The sequence below is a fragment of the Muscardinus avellanarius genome (assembly GCF_963383645.1).
Source record: "Muscardinus avellanarius genome assembly, chromosome: 11".
Taxonomy (NCBI): domain Eukaryota; kingdom Metazoa; phylum Chordata; class Mammalia; order Rodentia; family Gliridae; genus Muscardinus; species Muscardinus avellanarius.
This window is the reverse complement of record NC_137797.1, coordinates 69,111,113-69,129,367: the sequence shown is the minus strand read 5'-3', so window position 1 is coordinate 69,129,367 and position 18,255 is coordinate 69,111,113. Positions and strand designations below refer to the sequence as shown.

Sequence of the window (18,255 nt, the reverse complement as noted above, 5' to 3'; positions counted from 1 at the left end):
GAGAGGTTGGCCAGAAGCCATAGCAAAACAGGAGGGAGAGTGGGTGTGAAAGATGGCCACGCAGCCACGTCCGAGTCCTGCAGCTATTAGAGTGCCAAAGTGGCCGCTATAATCTGAAAGAACAGATACCGTAATCCCATAGTACTTCCTATTGGCTGCAGGACACAGTTCTGTCTTGACACTGAGATCTGGGTGTGCCAGTGCTCTGGGAATTCACGAGGCTCAGAGCAAGTTTTGAAGCAGCTGCGGGTGGGGGTGGGGAGGGTGTGAGCAGAGGAAACAGTTGATGCCCGTCTGAGCCTCTGGCCATTGTCTTTTCCCCAGCCTCTATTCCTGTGGGAGGGTGAGATGGGGAGCCCCACCATGTCAGAGAAAGGATGCCGTAGAGGCCTGTAGAGGCCTATGCCTGCATCTCTCCACTAGGCCTGAGACCTGCCTCCCCAGCCTTTCCACCTAACTTAATTGACAAGCTCCTTCATCCAGGCCCTACTGTGTGTGGGTGCAGCCTGCAAGCATTTTTGCTATAAACAGATGAACAGCACGTCCTTTGGTCTCAGACTGAGGAGCCTGGTGCTGTTTGTCATGCCCACTTAACAGACAGGTGAGGCTGAAGCCTGCAGAGGCCTCATTAGCCTGAACCCACACAACTAACCTGGATCCCTAGCAGCTGGTCTGACTTCAGAATGTGTGTGGATACCCAGGCCAGGAATAAGCCCGGAGTCCTGCCTGCGGAGTGGGCAAGGGGAGGAAGCACTGCAAGGCAGTGTACACCCCCAGTCCCGAGCCAGGGCGTCAAGACCAAGTTCTCCCTTCTGCCTGGTCTCGAGGCTCTGCCCCATCTCTAGCGCTCCATTTGGTGGGCTGGGGGCTTTCCTGGGTCTCCCTGGGATCTGGCCGCCCCTGGTCTGGAGGGCGTCGGTGTCACCGCCACGCCTCGCAGGGTATGAGGGACGGACACCATCCTCTCCGTTAACCCAAAGTCGCCCGTTGAGGCCTCTGCACCCCAGCGCGCAGCACAGAGTCCGAGGGAGGCTGCGGAAGAGGGGAGGGGACGGGGGTGCGCGGAGGGCTGGAGGGAGGAGGCAGAGGATTTGGACCGAGTCGGAGTCCCAGAGGGCGGAGCTAAGAAGTATCTGGACCCTCCAGGCCCCAAACTGCGCTCGCGGCTCTGAGCTTCCGAGACCCAGAACCGCGGGCTGAGTTGAGGACAGGTAACTTCCCGCCACCCCCCACCCCTGCGCGCGGCCCGCCCTCGGTGCCGGCCCCCCGCCGCTGGGATCGCGGGCTGCGCTCAGCTGCCGCGAGCCCCCCGCCCCGCCCAGCCCACCCAGCCGCCCCAGGTGCCTCGGCTCGGCTTCGGCGCTCAGACACCCCCAGGCCCCGAGTTCCAGGTCCGCCCGGGAGGCGGCTGGGGGCGGCTGCTGGGGGCGCCCTGGGGTCCCGGGGGCGGCGCGGGGAGCGGCCCGGGGCTGCGGCCTAGCGGGGGGCGAGCGGCGGCCGGCGGCGAGCTGGGCAATAGGAAACCGTTTATTAGGAGGGAGTGGTGGAGCCGGGCCAGGCAGGAAGACGCTGGAATAAGAAACATTTCTGCTCCAGCCCCTTCCCAGTCCCGGGAGGCCGCCGCGCCAGCCGCGCACAGCGAGCCCCTCCCCGGCCGCAGCCCGGACCCACCCGGTGCCCGCCCGCCGTGCAGCGGCCGCGCCCCGACGGCCCGCCCCAGGTGAGTCGGGGTCGGCGCCCCGCGCCCCGCGCCCGGCCTCCGAGCGCGCCCCGGGGACCTGGCAGAGACCCGGCCAGCCCAGCGGTCAGGAGCGCCCGCCCCTGCCCGTGCACCCCGGTTACTTACCCCACCGAGACGGGGGGGGGGGCTGCCAGGAGCCTGGACTGGAGGGCAAGTGCGGACCGTGGCCCCTGCTGGGTGACCCCGGCGGCCGCCCAGCTCCCCACTCCTCCCATCGCCCCACCAGGCCAGCTGGCGACCTGGGGTCACTACCGAGCCTCCCCTTGAAGCCACCTTTCCCACACCAGCCTGGTAGCTCTTGCTTAAGGACCCTGCCACTATAACTCAGCCCAGGAGCCTCTTCTGACCCCCGATGGTGGCCTTTTACCTTCAGGATCCAGCCAACGGGATCCCAGTCCCTCGCCAGGCTGGACCCGGGCTTCAGTTTGCCCACGCCTTCTCTCCAAAGGCCGGTCCATAGTGGGCCGCGGCGCGCGCCCTCTACTCATGGGTACCCTCTGGCTGAGAGCCCTGACCTTCTAATCCTCCACGGTTCCATTTGTTTCATAACTGTCATCTTACCTGTTCTTCTGTGTCATTGAGTTATTTAAATAGCTACCATTTATCCAGTACTTACTAGGTAGACATTTATTTTTTCGGTACTGGGGATTGCACCCACGGGCATTCTACCTCCGAGTTACACCTCCAGCCCTATTTTTTATTTATTTTGAAACAGGATCTCACTAAGTTGCAGAGGACCTCACTAAGTAGCTGAGGCTGAACATGAACCTGCGATCCTCGGATTACAAGCATTACAAGCATGTGCAACCACACAGGGCCTTTGAGAACATTTAGATACATTTTTTCCCTCATGTATTATTGGCCACAGCCTAGCAGAACAGGGGCTATTATTCCCAGCCTGCAGAAGAGGAAACAGGTTTAGCCTTGCATAACGTGCCCAGTGTTCCTCAGATGGTATAAATAGCCAAGTATATGTTGGGGTTTTGATAGCATTTATTAAGTGCTTATTGTGTACTCTTAGTACTCTGCTAGATAATTTTACTACATTTTGACTGTGGTCATACACTATTACTTGCCCCACTTTACAAATGAGAAAAAGCCTAAACATAGAAAGGTTAAATAATTTGTCCTAATCTTCTAGCGAGTGACAGAGGTGGGATCTGAATCTAGGTCTCCGTGATTCAGAGCACTCATCCTGGCCTTGTTGCTATACAGTAGCCCCCTTCAATCTGCAGTTTTGCTTTCTGAGGTTTCTGCTATGTGCAGTGGTGTTAAAATATTAAATAGAAACTTCCAGAAATAAACAATTCATCAGTTTTAAATCGTGTACTCTTCTAAGTAGTGTGATGAAATCTGGTATCCTCCCACTCCATCCTGCCTGGGACATCCGTGCTGTACCGACTAGGCACCACTAGTAGCCAAGCTGCCACGCTTGGTTATCGGGTGGACTGGGGAGCTTTGCAATGCTCATGTTCAAGGCTTATCTTACTTAGTAATCACCCCAAAGTGCAAGGGTAGTGATGCTGGCAATTTAGATATGCCAGAGAGATACTGTGAAGTGCCTCCTTCAAGCAAAAAGGTGAAGCTAAGCTTTTTATGCTCTTGTTCTATTTTTTGTTAATTATTGTTAATCTCTTACTGTGCCTAACTTATAAGTTAAACTCTGTCATGCATGTGTGTATATAGGGAAAAAATAGTATATGTAGGACTTGGTACTATCCATGGTTTCAGGCGAGACCCACTGGGGGTCTTGGCCCCTTGGATGGGGGTTACTACACTGTGCTGCCTCTGTGTGCTGCCCAAGACCCTGAGGTCCAGGCTTGTTCCACTACATCACACTGCTGTGAGGGCCCAAGACAACGCTGTGGACGACTCGTAAGAATAAGCACGTATGAACAGCTCAGGCTGCTCCTCTGCCTTCGGGGTAAGACCTAACCACAGGCAGAATGAGGCAGGGTGGCTGTGTCTGAGGCAGCGTTTTCCAGCACTGTGACCATCTCTGCTGTGCTGAGACTTGTTGCTGATGGGGTGGGTTTTATCAGTCCCTCAGGTGCACTGGGGAGATAAAAGAACGATAGCCATCTTCCAGGTATACCTCTACTCTGGCTCTCCCATCTGAGGCTCAAACACTGACTAAGCCTACAGCACACAGATGATTTCTGGGCAGCAATACTGTATTTGAAGCTAAACCAGAGTAGGATACCGGTGGATGACAACAGGAGCTGGCAATTTGTTAATGGCCAAGTCCCATCCATCCTTTCTTTTCTTTCTTCTTCTTCTTCTTCTTTTTTTTTTTTGGTGGTACTGGGGTTCCTGGAAGCCCTTCTACCTCCGGGCTACACTCCCAGACCTATTTTTACATTTTTATTTGGAAACAGGGTCTCCTAAGCCAGCGTGCGTGGCTGGCTTCGAACCTGCGCGATCCTCCTGTCTCTGCCTCCCAAGCGCGGGGATTACAAGCGTGCGCCACCACGCCCGGCTTCCCTTTATTTTCTTTGAGGGACTCATCTAACTGCAAATGCTTGGGGAAATACAATGACCAAGAGAGGATTTCTTTCTCTCTTTCTCTGTGTTAAACATACTAGTGGGATTTGCTGTTATATATTTGTACACACACACACACATAATTTGGCCAACTTCATTCCCCAATACCTCTCCTTTCCCTCCTCCCCATCCTCTCCTTCCTTTACTGCACTGGTCTCCCTTCTATTTTCATGGGATCCCCTTTCTTTTCTTTTTTATTTCTAGTGTCCACATATAAAGGAAAACCTAAGTAAGACCCTTGTCTTTCTGGGTCTGGCTTATTTTGTGTAATATAATGCTCTTCCGTTCCATGCATTTTTCTTGCAAATGACACAATTTTATTCTTCTTTATGACTGAATAAAACTCCATTGTGGACATATGCTTTTAATCCATTCATCTACTGGCAGACACCTAGGCTGCTTCCATAACTTAGCTATTGTAAAATTGTTCTACTATAAACACAGATATGCATGTAGAGCCGTAGTATGTTGGCTTTAATTCTTTTGGATAAATATTGAGGAGTGGTTTAGCTGGGTCATACACTGGGTACATTCTTAGTCTTTTTGGGGCGTTACTGGAATTGACCCAGAAGCGTTCTACTCTGAGCTACACCACCAGCCCGACTTTATTTTATTTTTTATTTTGAAACAGGGTCTCACTAAGTTGCTAAGGGCTTCACTAGGTTGTTGAGGTTCATCTCAAACCTGCAACCTACTGTCACAACTCATTTCTAGTCTTTTTTTTTTTTTTCAGTACTGGAGATAGAACTCAAGGGCGTTCTACCTCCAAGCTATACCCCCAGCCCTTCTTTATTTTGAAACAGGGTCTCACTAACTTGTGGAGCCTCATTAAGTAGCTGAGACTGGTCAGAAACCTTCGATCCTCCTGTCTCGACCTCCCAAGTACTGGGATTACAAGAATGTGCCATCATACCCGGCTCACTCCTAGTCCTTTGAGGGACCCCCACACTTATTTCCATAAGTAGTTTACTAGTGTACAATCTCACCAACAGTGTATTAAGAGTTCCTCCCCCCCACATCCTTGCCAGCATTTATTATTTCTGTTATTGATAACTGCTATGTTAACTGAATGAGATAATGTCTCAATATAGTTTTTATTTGTATTTCCCTAAGAGAGGATTTATTGTCAGCAATTTAAGTTTATCAAAACATATTTGGTGGCCAGTTTAGATGCACATGCACCTCTATAATCCCAGCTACTGGGAGACTGAGGCAGGAGGATCACAAGGTCAAGCCCAACTTGGGCAACTTAACAAGACCTTGTCTCAAAATAAAAAAATTAAAAGCAAGCCAAGCATATTGGCACACACCTGTAATTTCAGTACTTGGGAAGCTAAGACAGGAGAATCACAGGTTGAGGACAGCCTCAGCAACATAGTGAGACCCTGTTTGAAAACAAAAACCATGAAAAGATGTAAAATGCCCCTGGGCTCAGTCCTTACTACAGAAACAAAAAATGGTGATTGTGGGCAACAAATATATTATCTTGCCCCAGTTTCCATTGGATTGTTATAAGGATTAAATGAGATAAGCCATTAAATTTTAGTACTTGACACATAATTAGTACTCAGTGCAGGTTAGCTATTACTGTTATTTCATAGTGTTAAGCTAATGTTTGAGTTTTTTTTTACCATTTGTAATTTCTGACCAATGACAGTGCTGCTCTGTCTTCTATGAGTTGTTCGGAAGTGAGAGCACACTGCTCGGCCACAGAGTGTTTGTGCTATGGTTAGTTTGGGGCAGATTGTGGGGTTCGGATCTGAGCTTGGCCTGGTGAGGACTCAGTACCCCTCCTGTACTTAATCTTATCTGGGGCTCAGTTAGAAATTGGACAGTTCCAATTTTTCTCCATCACAGTCCCAGGGTTCCATTTCAGTGGTGGGTTCTGCAAATGCCACCAGCCCTTCCCTGCTAATGTAGAGCAAAGCCCTCATCCCTGCCCTGCTCCATTGAGGACTCCAAGTCCTGGCCTTGTGTCTCAGCCTAGCTGTTCCTTCTCCGGGGTGGGAATGAGAGTCTCTTCCCTCTGGCCCATGCTCACTTCCCCAGCAGGGCCCTGCAGAGCTAAGTGGAAGGCAGGAGCCAGTCTTATCTTTATGTAGGACACATTTCTCAAAGCATGGCGCCCACACAGCCTGACCAGAGTTCCCTGGGGAACTTTTTTAGAAATGCATGTTTCTTGCTGATCCCAGATAGACTGAGTGAGAATCTGGGGTGGGGGTGAGATCAGAGGAGGTGAGGTGGTGAACTGAAGGGATGGCCAGAGAAGTGGGAGCTTGGGCAGAGGAGCTAGAAGGATGCCCAGACTCATCCTTGTTGTTAGTTTCTCGCCTTCCTGCCTCATACCTTCTCCTTAGCTGCCTTCTGGGCAAGCAAAGCTGCTCAGGATGGCTTCCTGGCCAGCCCCCAGGGGGCAGGCTTGGCTCCCCTAGGTTCTTTCCATCCAGCCAACCCAGGGCAGGGGGCTGCCAGAGTCCTCACTGGCTGTGGGAGGAGAGAGAGCTGGGACACAGCTGCAGCAGCCCAGGGCTCCGTTTCCTCCCCTACCCCAGGGCCTCTGGGCAGAGGAAGCCCAGGCAGGAAGGCCAGAACTACCACCAGACAGACCGGCCCACGAAGCCCCCTCCCCACCCCAGCCATCCTCCCTCAGAGCCTCAGCATCTTGGGTCTTCAGCTGACACTGTTCTTAGACCATGTGGCCTCCTGCAGCCTGCGTGGCATATGCCCAGCCCTACAGCCTAACCGTGTCAAGTCAAAGACAATCCTGTCCCTCACTTTAGCTCCCTGGCAGTCTCTGGACACATGCCTGAACATACTCGGTCATTCAGGAAGTCCTTGTTGCTCTCTGATCACAGTTCTTTTTGCTGCAGTCATGGCCCATAACTTCTAGTTCCAAAGCTTTGAGCAATGAAGAGTGGGGTGGCTTCTGAAGCACTAGTTAGTTTGGGACCTGAGTTGGGGACTAACATAGATCAGAATTGCTGCCCTTAGAAACTCTCCATCAAACTTCAGAAGAAGGCCAACCCTTAGCCAGCCAGGGAAGGTCAAACATAAGATGGTTAAGTGTGTTTCACTTCCCCTCCCACATCACAGACCTCCCCCACCCTTTCCCAGGACGACAAAGAGGGAGAAGTGGGCCAGCGGATGGCTCTGAGAGAGCACTTTTTGCCTTGGTGAAGTGGCAGAGAGTTTCCTTCACACCTGGCATGACCCCGTGGTGGCCAAGCTTTGCAGGGCTGTCACAACCCTGAGGGCTCAGACCTGGGCTGCCACCCCTGGCTCACGACAGAGTAGAATGAGCACTAGACTGGGAGTCTGGACACCTGGGTTGGACTCCTGCTACTGCCAATGAGTCCTGCTGGCCCCACATAAGCCCCCTTTTTTGTGTGACTCTAAACTCAGGATTTTGTGAGTGTCCTGAGAATCCGCCCAGGATTCTATCAGGTGGGTGTCTCAAGCCCAGGTGACTCCTTCAGACTGTGTAGCTGCTCCAGCCTGCCCTGACGTGTGCCCTGAATTCCCTGCTGTGCGTGACTCTGCCTGTTCTATCCAGACCCCAATCTAAACAATCTTGATTCCTGTTCCTGGCTTGGCGGGACCCTGAATGGCAGGAAGTGAGGACAGGAGCCTGTTTATGTTTGAGGCAGCCAGGGCTGGGGGGGGGGGGCACTGGGAAAGGGTGGGCAGAGTGGAGGAGGACAGAAGAGGGCTACTGGGAGATGCTTCCCCTGCCCCAGCCTGTCTCCAGTCTGAGCTCGAGCTCGGCAGCAGGGAAGCCGAGCTGGGGTGCCCTTGAGCGCTCAGGTCACTTACACGTGGCACTCCACCCTTCACCCCTAACAGGATGGTTTCCATGGGGAAGTGAACCAGGACTTCCCTTGCAGGCTCCGCCCCAAAGCCAGACGCAACAGTGGGGAGGTGGCCTCCCTGCCTCCCCCCCCCCCCGAAAAACTCCCAGTGATTTCCTCTGGGTAGGAGGGAGCCACAGTCAGCCGCTGTCACATTTTGCAGATCTTACCTCCCTCCTCTCCTCCTCTCTCCAGGGATCATGACCTTGGGCCCCTGCAGGAGGGGCCTTCTGATGCTGCTGCTGGCCTTGGGCCTGACCCTGGGTGCGTATGGGGAGAGCAGTTGGGAACAGGAGCCCGGGTGGAAAAGTCAGCTCGGCTCTTGCTGGGGCTGCATCTGAGGAGCTGAGGAGCAGGATGGGAGCTGGGCTGGAGGGCTGGAAACAGGCTCAGTTAGATTAAGCTTCCAGCCACCCCAACCCTCCTTTCCTATCACTGGTGCTCTGTCAGGCTCCAAGGTGGGAGCCTACATCTGGGGTGGGGGAGTGGAGTGTTGGCCAGGGGAGCCTGGAGAGCCGTCAGAGCTGGGGCTGGGCCAGCCCTGGAGCGGGAAAAGAAGGTCCTAGGACCAGGCAGAGGACAAAAGCTTGCTTCTCACACCATCAGCAACCCGACTGGGGGTTAGGCTCTGAGGGAAGGATGATCAGGGGATAGGACCAAGGCCTGAAGGGATTTGTTAGAGGGACCAGAAGGGAGGAGGCAGTGGGACAGAGAGGAGGTTGGGCTTATCTTAGGAATGCCATGCACAGAGCTTCCTGTGTGTCTCCTAGGTGACCCGGAGGAGCCTTCCCAGGGCCCACAGGTGACCTGCACGTGTAAGAACCCACACTGCCGGGGACCCACCTGCCAGGGGTCCTGGTGCACAGTAGTGCTGGTACAGGAGCAGGGCAGCCACCCCCAAGAGTACTGGGGCTGCGGGAACAAGCACCAGGAGCTCTGCAAGGGGCGCCCCACCGAGTTCGTCAACCATTACTGCTGCTACAGCTCGCTCTGTAACCACAACGTGTCCCTGGTGCTGGCGGGTATGTCCGGGGCCCCAGCAAGCCTCCTCATCTTCTCAGCTCCTGCCTTCCCTGCCTGCTTTCCTCTCAAGCTCTGGCCCATAGGGGAGAGGGTGGGGGCAGGATATGCTGGGATCTGACTGCAGAGTGGTCTGGCTCAAGGGTGGGGAGCTGGCCTGGTGGAAGCTGGGATTCAGTGTTCCTCTCCCCAAGCCACCCAAACTCCTCCAGAGCAGACGCCAGGGTATGGCCAGCGGCGTCTGATCCTGGGTTCTATGCTGGCCTTCCTGGCCGTGATGGCCTTGGGAGCTCTGGGTCTGTGGCATATCCGACGGAGGCAGGAGAAGCAGCGGGGTTTCCACAGCGACCTGGGCGAGTCCAGTCTCATCTTGAAGCCATCGGAGCAGGGGGACAGCATGTTGGGGGTATGGGCCTGGGGGAGTGTGGGCAGGGTGGAGGGTGGGTAGAAAGGAGGCACAGAACTAGAGGGGGTTTACTCAGAGGTTGGAGCATGCAGTGACCAGCTGCAGGATCTGGGTTGAGGACAGAGAAAAGGGGCCATGGCTGGCAGGGGCAGCCTCTCAGTGACTTCGTGGTATCCCCAGGACTTCCTGGACAGCGACTGCACCACAGGCAGTGGCTCGGGGCTCCCCTTTCTGGTGCAGAGGACAGTGGCGCGGCAGGTGGCCCTGGTGGAGTGTGTGGGTAAGCAGTGGGTGAGCCCAGGGGATGGGGCCCAAGGGCTCGAGTCTCAGGTCGGGCCAGGCTGGGTCAGAACAGGAATTCTGCTGGGCAGGAAGTGGGTTGGAGATGGGCCAGGGCCTTCTACAGGAGCAGAGCTGGAAAGAGGCAGCTGAGGGGGGCCTGCATCTGTGTTTGGGTCTGAGTTAAGCATAAACTCAGAGGTACTGCAGGGAGGGTTTGCATAGCATCAAGATGGGGGGCTTTTCCAGGGTTCTGTGTGCCTAATGTGTGACCCTTGCTCCCCTCCCCCCCCCCCGGCCATCAGGAAAGGGCCGCTATGGCGAGGTGTGGCGAGGCTTGTGGCATGGAGAGAGCGTGGCTGTCAAGATCTTCTCCTCGAGGGATGAACAGTCCTGGTTTCGGGAGACAGAGATCTACAACACAGTGTTGCTCAGACATGACAACATCCTAGGCAAGGGTCGGGCACTGTGCCAGGCCTGGGGCTGTCATTCCTCTCTACTCAGAGCTGAATCCATGGACCTCCCAACATTTGCCCTGACCCCGAAGGACTCCGAGCCATCTCCAGCCCCAACCCCTGACTCCAGCTCCTTTCTCTGCCCTGGATCAACCCTGGAGCTCCGAAGCTGTCAGATCAGCTTCTACCCCAGCTCTAGCCTTGGCCTGACTGGCCCATTCCTTTCCCTTTCCTCCCAGCCCTACCCTGACGCTGCCCAGCCCGGGCTCCTTCCTCTCCAGCCCCTTGGCTGAGTCCTCTCCACCCTCTGCGCACAGGTTTCATCGCCTCGGACATGACTTCCCGCAACTCAAGTACGCAGCTGTGGCTCATCACGCACTACCACGAGCATGGCTCCCTCTATGACTTTCTGCAGAGGCAGACGCTGGAGCCCCAGCTGGCCCTGAAGCTGGCCGTATCTGCAGCCTGTGGCCTGGCACACCTGCACGTGGAGATCTTTGGCACGCAGGGAAAACCAGCCATTGCCCACCGCGACCTCAAGAGCCGCAACGTGCTGGTCAAGAGCAACCTACAGTGCTGCATTGCAGATCTGGGTTCGTGCGCAGGTGGAGGGGGCGGCCTCTCGCCAGGTGGGCGGGGCTCGCTCTCTGTCTCTCCTCTACTGCAAGGAGTGCTTTAAAACTTGAAGCCATGTGCTGTCTCATTTGATCTCCCCAAGAGCCCCCCCCAGTTCTCTTAATACCCCCTTTCAAGCCCAAATTCCTTCTGCAAACACCCTGGTTCCGAGAGCTGGGAGAAAAGGGACAGGGCCTAACCAGGAGCCTGCGTTAACATCCTAGCTTCACTAACCACATCTCCCCCACCTCGAGGTTCTGTTCTGTAGAATGGATATAATAACGCCCGCCTGTTCGCATCTCTGTGGGATCTTGGGAACTTGAAAGTTCTACACAAGCCAAGGGTAACGGGAACAGCTGTTCTTCTCAGACCACTCTCTTCCAGCACATCTCAGGAAAAGTCTCTGTCTCGGCTGTGCACCTCGTTCCCTCTCCATCCCCACCTGGCCTGCCCCCAGACCCTAGCCTCTCGGGCATCCTGTGTGCTGTAGAGGTGAATGGCAGGAGTGACAGGCTTCATCCCACAGGCCTGGCCGTGATGCACTCCCAGGGTAGCGATTACCTGGACATTGGCCACAACCCGAGAGTGGGCACCAAGCGGTACATGGCCCCCGAGGTGCTGGATGAGCAGATCCGCACTGACTGCTTCGAGTCCTACAAGTGGACTGACATCTGGGCCTTTGGCCTGGTGCTATGGGAGATCGCTCGGCGGACCGTCGTCAATGGTAAGGCCCACATGCACAGAATGGGAGAGGGGAACCAGGCGGGTGAAGACAGAACCTTCCTGCCATGGCTGGGGCCATGGCCCACTGAGGGGCTGTGGCTTGACCTCCTAGCATCCCATCACTGCCACCGGTTCAGCCAAGTGACCGTTTAAGACTCATCTGAGTCTGTGAATCTGGCTATTAAATCTTGAGTTAATGACAACAAAAATATTAACAGCAGCTAACACTTACATTAGCCAGGCGTGGTGGTGCACACTTGCAATCCCTGAACTTGGGAGGCTGAGACATGAGGATCACAGGTTCCTCTCCAGCCTCAGAAACTTAGTTTCCAAATTAAAAAAAAAAGAATAAAATAGGATTGGAGGTATAGCTGGGAGATAGAATGCCCCTGGGTTCCATTCCTAGTACCACAGAAAAACAAAAACAAAACCCATGCACCATGCAGTATGCTCTCTGTGTAGCATCTTATTTAGATCTCATGCAATGGCAGGGAGTTGGCATTGCTTAGCGGTTAAGGCATTTGGAATAAAATTGCCTGCATTCAGTTCCAGGTTTCCCCATGACCCTGGCAGGTTATTTAGCTTCTTGGTGCCTCCGTTTCCTCATTTGTGAAATGAGAATAAAAATAGCTTTTCATTGTCAAGCAAGTCCAAGTGAAGTGTTTAGAACAATATTCAGAGCTAACTGGTAGTAGCCATTACTGTTATACTAGAACAAGTGCCTGACTTAGTATTACCTTCACTTTATAGAAGAGGGAATGGAGGCACAGGAGTGCAGCTGGCTAGGGGCAGCGTCAGGATCTGAAGCCGGGCAGTCTGACTCCAGGGCCAGTGCTCTTTATCACCGTTGACACGTACACTTCTTTGATCCTTGATTTCTTCACCCACAAAAATGCAGGTCATTGTAGTGCCTGGGCTTGCTATGGCCTCATTATTACTGTGGGCTGCCACAGGCGACACTGGTGTGCAGGGGCTGAGAGCAGGTAGAGGCACCTGCCCTAGCAGGCACCTGCCCTTGGCTGTTCGTCTGCACCAGCTGCAACAGAGTCAGCCTCTGCAGAGGCTGGCCGCAGCTGCCAGGAGTCCTGATGGGTTGGTGACAATCCTTAGGACATGACCGGAGCATACTCCTGTGGAAAGAGATCTCATTTCCTGAGCATCTACCAGGAGGCAGTCCTTTGTAGGACTTCATTTGTCCTTAGTTGTCATTGACTAAGTTCTACTGAGAGACAGACTCTCAGATTTTTGGGCATGAGCTGCTAGAGCGGGCTCTGCTGAGATCAGGAGAAGGGGAGACCAGGACATAGCCAAGGCCTCCTGGACCAGGCTGCAGGCAGGAAAGGAAGGGCTGGGAGGGAGGCTGCCTGCAGGCTGCTGGGGCGGAGGGGAAACTCCGTCACCCCACACAGAGTCTCCGCATTATAAACACTGTAATCTGGTGTCAGCCCCGGCACTGATTAAAGGCTCATTAGACACGCTCAGGCCTCTGCGCGGTGCTGATTAGGGGTGAGCGGCACAGGGGGGCCTGGAAGCCCGCCACGGGAAAGCAGCTGGTGAAGACTCCACTGAGGTGGTGGCCTGTGTGGCCAGGGCCCCTGGCCTGGGGCTTGAAAGTGGGGTGGGGCTGCCCCCAGTTGCCCAGGCACCATGTTCAGAAAGTTCCTAAGGATCCTTACTTGACACAGATAGCATGGGGGCAGGACAAGGGGTGCTGCTGGCCATGGGGTCAGTAGAGGCCCGTGCCTCTCCTCAGTGGGTGGAAGTTATTTGAACCAAGGTAAAAATCAGGTGTTTTCTGCCTTCTTGTCTGTTTTAATTCTCATTCTGCATTCAACCAGCTACCTATTCATCCTTAAGGGTAGCCTGGGAGTCAGGAGCATGGGCTTTGTGTTAGATTTAGGGGCTTAAGGCTGAGCTCTGTCACGTACCACCTGTTGCTCTTAGACACGTTTCCTAAACTCTCTGGCATCCATTTCTTGGCTTATAAAATGGAACTGATAGCATCCTGTACTTGTGATGGCTGTTAGGACTGTAGCTGGCATGTGGTAAGTGCTCAGTAAACATTAGGTGTTGTTATTCCGGGGCATTGATGATAGGGCGGGGGGAGGAGATAGTACTTGGACCCTGAGTGGAAGGCAGTCGAGGAAAAGACTGAAGCAAGATCTAGCCTAGGAATCCAGCAGACAGGTTTGAGTCTTGGCTCTGACATTACTACTCTGTGGCTCACCTTCCTTCCTTCCTTCCTTTCTTCCTCCTTCTTTCTTTTGGCGGTATTGAACCCAGGGGGCACTCTACCTCCAAGCTACACCCTCTGCCCTAATTTTTTTTTTTTTTTTTTTTTTTGGTGGTACTTGGAGTGGAACCCAGGGGCTTTCTACCCCCGGGCTATACTCCCAGACCTATTTTATATTTTATTTAGAAACAGGGTCTCACTAAGTTGCTGAGAGCCTCACTAAGTAGCTGAGGCTGGCTTCGAACCTGTGCGGTCCTCCTGTCTCAGCCTCCCAAGCGCGGGCATTACAAGCGTGCGCCACCACATTTTTTTTTTTTTAACAAGGTCTCCATTGCAGAGGGACTCACTAAGTAACTGAGGCCAGCCATGAACCCGTGGCCTTCCTTGTCTCAGCCTCCCAAGTACTAGGATTACAAGCGTGCCCACCACACCCGTTTGAGCTCGACTTTTCTGAGCATCATTTCTTTGTAACATGGAGGTGATAATAGTGCCCACCTCACAGGGCTGCTTCGAGAACTAATGGGACGCTGCATGTCAAGTATTTATAGAGTAATGCTTGGCACATGGGAACTACCAAACAACAACTCTAATTATTATTAGTTTTAATATATTTATTATGTTATAGTATCCTTCTCAGGGGTGGCATGACCAGGCAACTAATTCTGGCCCCTGGGACAGAGGCTGGGCAAAACTGTCTTCTGGGTGGCATTTGGGGTCCTGAGTAATTATTCCATCTCCCCTTCCATCTCCAGGTATTGTGGAGGACTACAGGCCACCCTTCTATGATGTGGTGCCCAATGACCCCAGCTTTGAGGACATGAAGAAGGTGGTGTGTGTCGACCAGCAGACCCCCACCATCCCCATCCGGCTGGCTGCAGACCCGGTGAGGCCTCCGCTGGGGCTGGGATCACATGGTGGGGACTCACGGCTGGGATTTCTGGGCCCAGCAACTTGTGTTGTGTCTGAGTGTCCTGGGTACTCCCTCACCACATCTTTGGACTGTGGACATCCACCCCGCCACATATATGCATACACAGACAACTGCATGTTTCTGTACAATGTTACATATCCATAGGAAGCCACATAAAGCCTAGCATGGTGGCACACTTTTGTAATCCCAGTACTTGGGAGCCTGAGACAGGAGGATTACATGTTTGAGGTCAGCCCCAGCAAGTTAGTGAGGCCCTCTAACACTTAGTGAGACTCTGTTTCAAAGTTTTAGCGGGGCGTGGTGACGCACGCTTGTAATCCCCGCGCTTGGGAGGCGGAGACAGGAGGATCGCGCAGGTTCGAAGCCAGCCGTGCTGGCGTAAGAGACCCTGTTTCAAAAATATAAAATAGGTCTGGGAGTGTAGCCCGGAGGAAGAAGGGCTTCCAGGAACCCCAGTACCACCAAAAAAAAAAAAAAAAGTTTTAAAAAAATAGGGCTGGGGGTATAGTTCAGAGGTAGAACACGCCCTGGGTTTAATCCTCAGTAACACACACACACACACACACACACACACACACACACACACACACACACACTCAAATAGCCACTCAGATACATTTCTGTGCATATACATATACACTCTCAGAAACCCGAGGAGGTGGCAGTGGCCATTGAGCGTCCTGGATGGGTTCCTCCCTGGACACAGGCATGTTTAGGCAGTGCCCACTATCCATACTTCCACTGCCTCCTAGGCCCTGCCACCGACGAGGGAGGGCTGGAGTCTGCCTGTGCACTGGGCACAGGCTGCATGGGGATGGGGGCCCCGAGGCTTCCAAAGCTGCCCTTCCTGTGGATCCCAGCGGAGGCGGGCTGGATAAGGTGCTCCACAGACCCTGTTCTCCCAGGGGCCTGAGGACTCCTGAAGACCTGAGCACTCTCTCTTTCTCTCTCTGTCCCACCTGCCTTCTTCCATCCGCTTTCTCACTCCACTCCCTCCTTCTACCATCTCTTCCCTCGCCCGTGTCACCCTCCATGCTCCCCTCGCCGCTCGTCTCTGCTCTTCCTGTGGCCCACCACTCTCATTGTCTTCTTCCTGTCCCTTTTCTCCTGCAATGTCTCCCATGCCTGGGCCATCTTCCCTGCCACCTCCTTTCCACCTTTCCTGTTCCTGTTCCTGTTCCTGCTTCCTCTCCTCGATCTCCCTCCCAACCTGCAGGTCCTCTCAGCCCTGGCTCAGATGATGCGGGAGTGCTGGTACCCCAGCCCCTCCGCCCGCCTCACTGCCCTGCGTATCAAGAAGACACTACAGAAACTCAGTCACAGCCCAGAGAAGCCCAAAGGGATCTGCTAGCCCAGGGCCGCTGGACTCAGCCTGCTGTGCGGGGCGGCAGGGGATGGTGGCCCTTCAGGGCAGAGAGAGAGAGAGAGAGAGAGAGTGTGTGTGTGTGTGTGTGTGTGTGTGTGTGTGTGTGCGCGCGCGCATGTGCTGGGGAGGGGGTGCCCCCTTGTGCAGCAGCTGTGCCTGCCCAGCTTGGCCCCCAGCCCATCCAGTCAAAAATACAGCTGGGTTGAAATCTGATCCCCCGCCGTCTGGCTTGCTCAGGCTCCCTGACGCCTGGCTCTCTCCCCACCCCCCATGCCAGCCAGGTGCACCCCCTACCACTCCCAGGGCTAGATGCAGAAGAGGCGCCAGAGCCAGGTGGCCAAGCCAGGGAATCCCTATCTCATGCCCAGAGCCGGGCTCTGTCCTGCCCCTGCCCTTGGGCAACCCCACTGCCCACCAGAGCTGCCAGGGTGGCACAGGGCCCTACCCAGACTTCAGCAGACATGCTACCCTGCCAGGCCTCCGCCTCTGGCACAAGCCCCAGATACCCAGGGCTTCTCTCCATGGGTTTGTGTCTCAGCTTTGTGACACTGCGGGCTTTCTGTGTCCCCCACAGAACCCCAGCTAGCTGAAGTGCCAGCCATCTGGAAGAGCTGGGGCCTGATGCTGCCTCCCCTGTCCCCTTGCCATCCTAGAGGATTCATTAGGGCATCCCCAAGGGGTCCAGCAAGGTGTGGTGACGCATACCTGTAATCCCAGTACTTAGGAGGCTGAGACAGGAGGATCACAGGTTTGAGTCCTGGGAGACCCTGTCTCAGAATAAAAAAAAAAAAAAAATAGAATACAGTTGAGGATGTATCTCAGTGATAGAATACCTCTGGGTTCAATCCCCAATACCAGGAAACAAAAAACAAAACCCAGGGGTCCTGCTGAGAGTGTGGCAGGGTCATAGGGCAGTGAAGAGGTCCAGGTCAGATGGGTAAGGCCCAGAACTTCAGGACAGCTCAGAGGACATTGGGCCACGCTGGCAGGTATGGGTGCTGAGTAGGAGTCAGAAGACCCAGGTTTGTTCTTAGGCACTGGCTCCTTGCCCTGGGAGTGGGGTCTCCACTGTCTTGGGACCTTTCTGTCTTCATCAAGATGCTGAAGTGATGTCCTTGGAGGCAGAACCAGCTCTTTCTTTCTTTCTTTCTTTCTTTCTTTCTTTCTTTCTTTCTTTTTTTTTTGCGGGTCTGGGGATGGAACCCAGGGGCATTCAACCTCCAAGCTACAGCCCCTGCCCTATTTTTATTCTTTATTTTTTGAAACAGGGTCTCACTGAGTTGCAGAGGGCCTCACTAAGTAGCTGAGGCTGTCTGCAAACCGCGATCCTCAGGTCTCAGCCTCCCAAATGCTGGGATTACAAGCGTGCGCCACCAGGCCCGGCTCTGACTTTCTTCACATGTCAGGTTGTGCCAAGAGCCCATCAGTCCCACCAGTCCAGTCCCACCAGCTCCTATGCCCTGGCCCCGGGAATCTGCCTCAAGATGAAGTGTGAAAACAGCTGGATCAGTCCAGGAGGGTCTGAAGGGCCTCCCAGTTCTACAAGCTGCAGTTCTTAGGTTAAGCCAGGCCAGTGGCCACCCTTGGATTGAGCCAGCCCTGGGCCTTCTGGCCTCCTCTGGGGCTGAGTGTAGTTTCCTTTGAGATTGCAAAAGAAATTTGGCTCCAGCCAAGAAGCCTTTAGCACCCAGGTTCCTGCCCTACAGGCCTAGGCCCCAGGGTGTGTCTTGGGGGCCTTAGAGAAACACACAGGAAACTCAGCATGTGGAAATGTTAAGTTGACGTCTGTATACTGAGCATGTGACCCTGGAGCCTAGGTAGTGGGTGGCCTGGAAGGAGCTGGAAGCAGAGCTTGAGAGGGTGTTGTGAGAGGGGTCTTAGGCTAAGGACAAGGACAGCTCCAAGCTGAGAGAGAGTGGGCCTAGCAGTCCTCGGTCCTTGGAGCAAGAAGGAAGCCCCCACTCCCCCAGCTCCAGTAGGCTGTGGTGCTGTCCTCCTCCACCCACCTCAGCGGTTTCCCAGGCCTGTCACCCAGCATTGTGCAAGGCTCAGAGAAGAACTGGGAAGTGAAACCGAGAGAAAACTGAAAGCTAC

At 54.3% G+C, this 18,255-nt stretch overlaps 1 protein-coding gene across 1 annotated transcript; it reads left to right on the top strand.

Moving 5' to 3' along the window:
* Window positions 1-8,318: 8,318 nt before the first annotated feature.
* ACVRL1 (activin A receptor like type 1) lies at window positions 8,319-16,146 on the top strand (the record flags this gene model as incomplete). Its single annotated transcript, XM_080705891.1, has 9 exons — window positions 8,319-8,397; window positions 8,904-9,155; window positions 9,348-9,559; window positions 9,740-9,839; window positions 10,144-10,290; window positions 10,611-10,886; window positions 11,435-11,632; window positions 14,617-14,747; window positions 16,012-16,146. Exons 1-9 carry the CDS (start codon window positions 8,334-8,336, stop codon window positions 16,144-16,146), a joined length of 1,515 nt encoding a protein of 504 aa, XP_080562017.1. The 5' UTR covers window positions 8,319-8,333.
* Window positions 16,147-18,255: the final 2,109 nt, after the last annotated feature.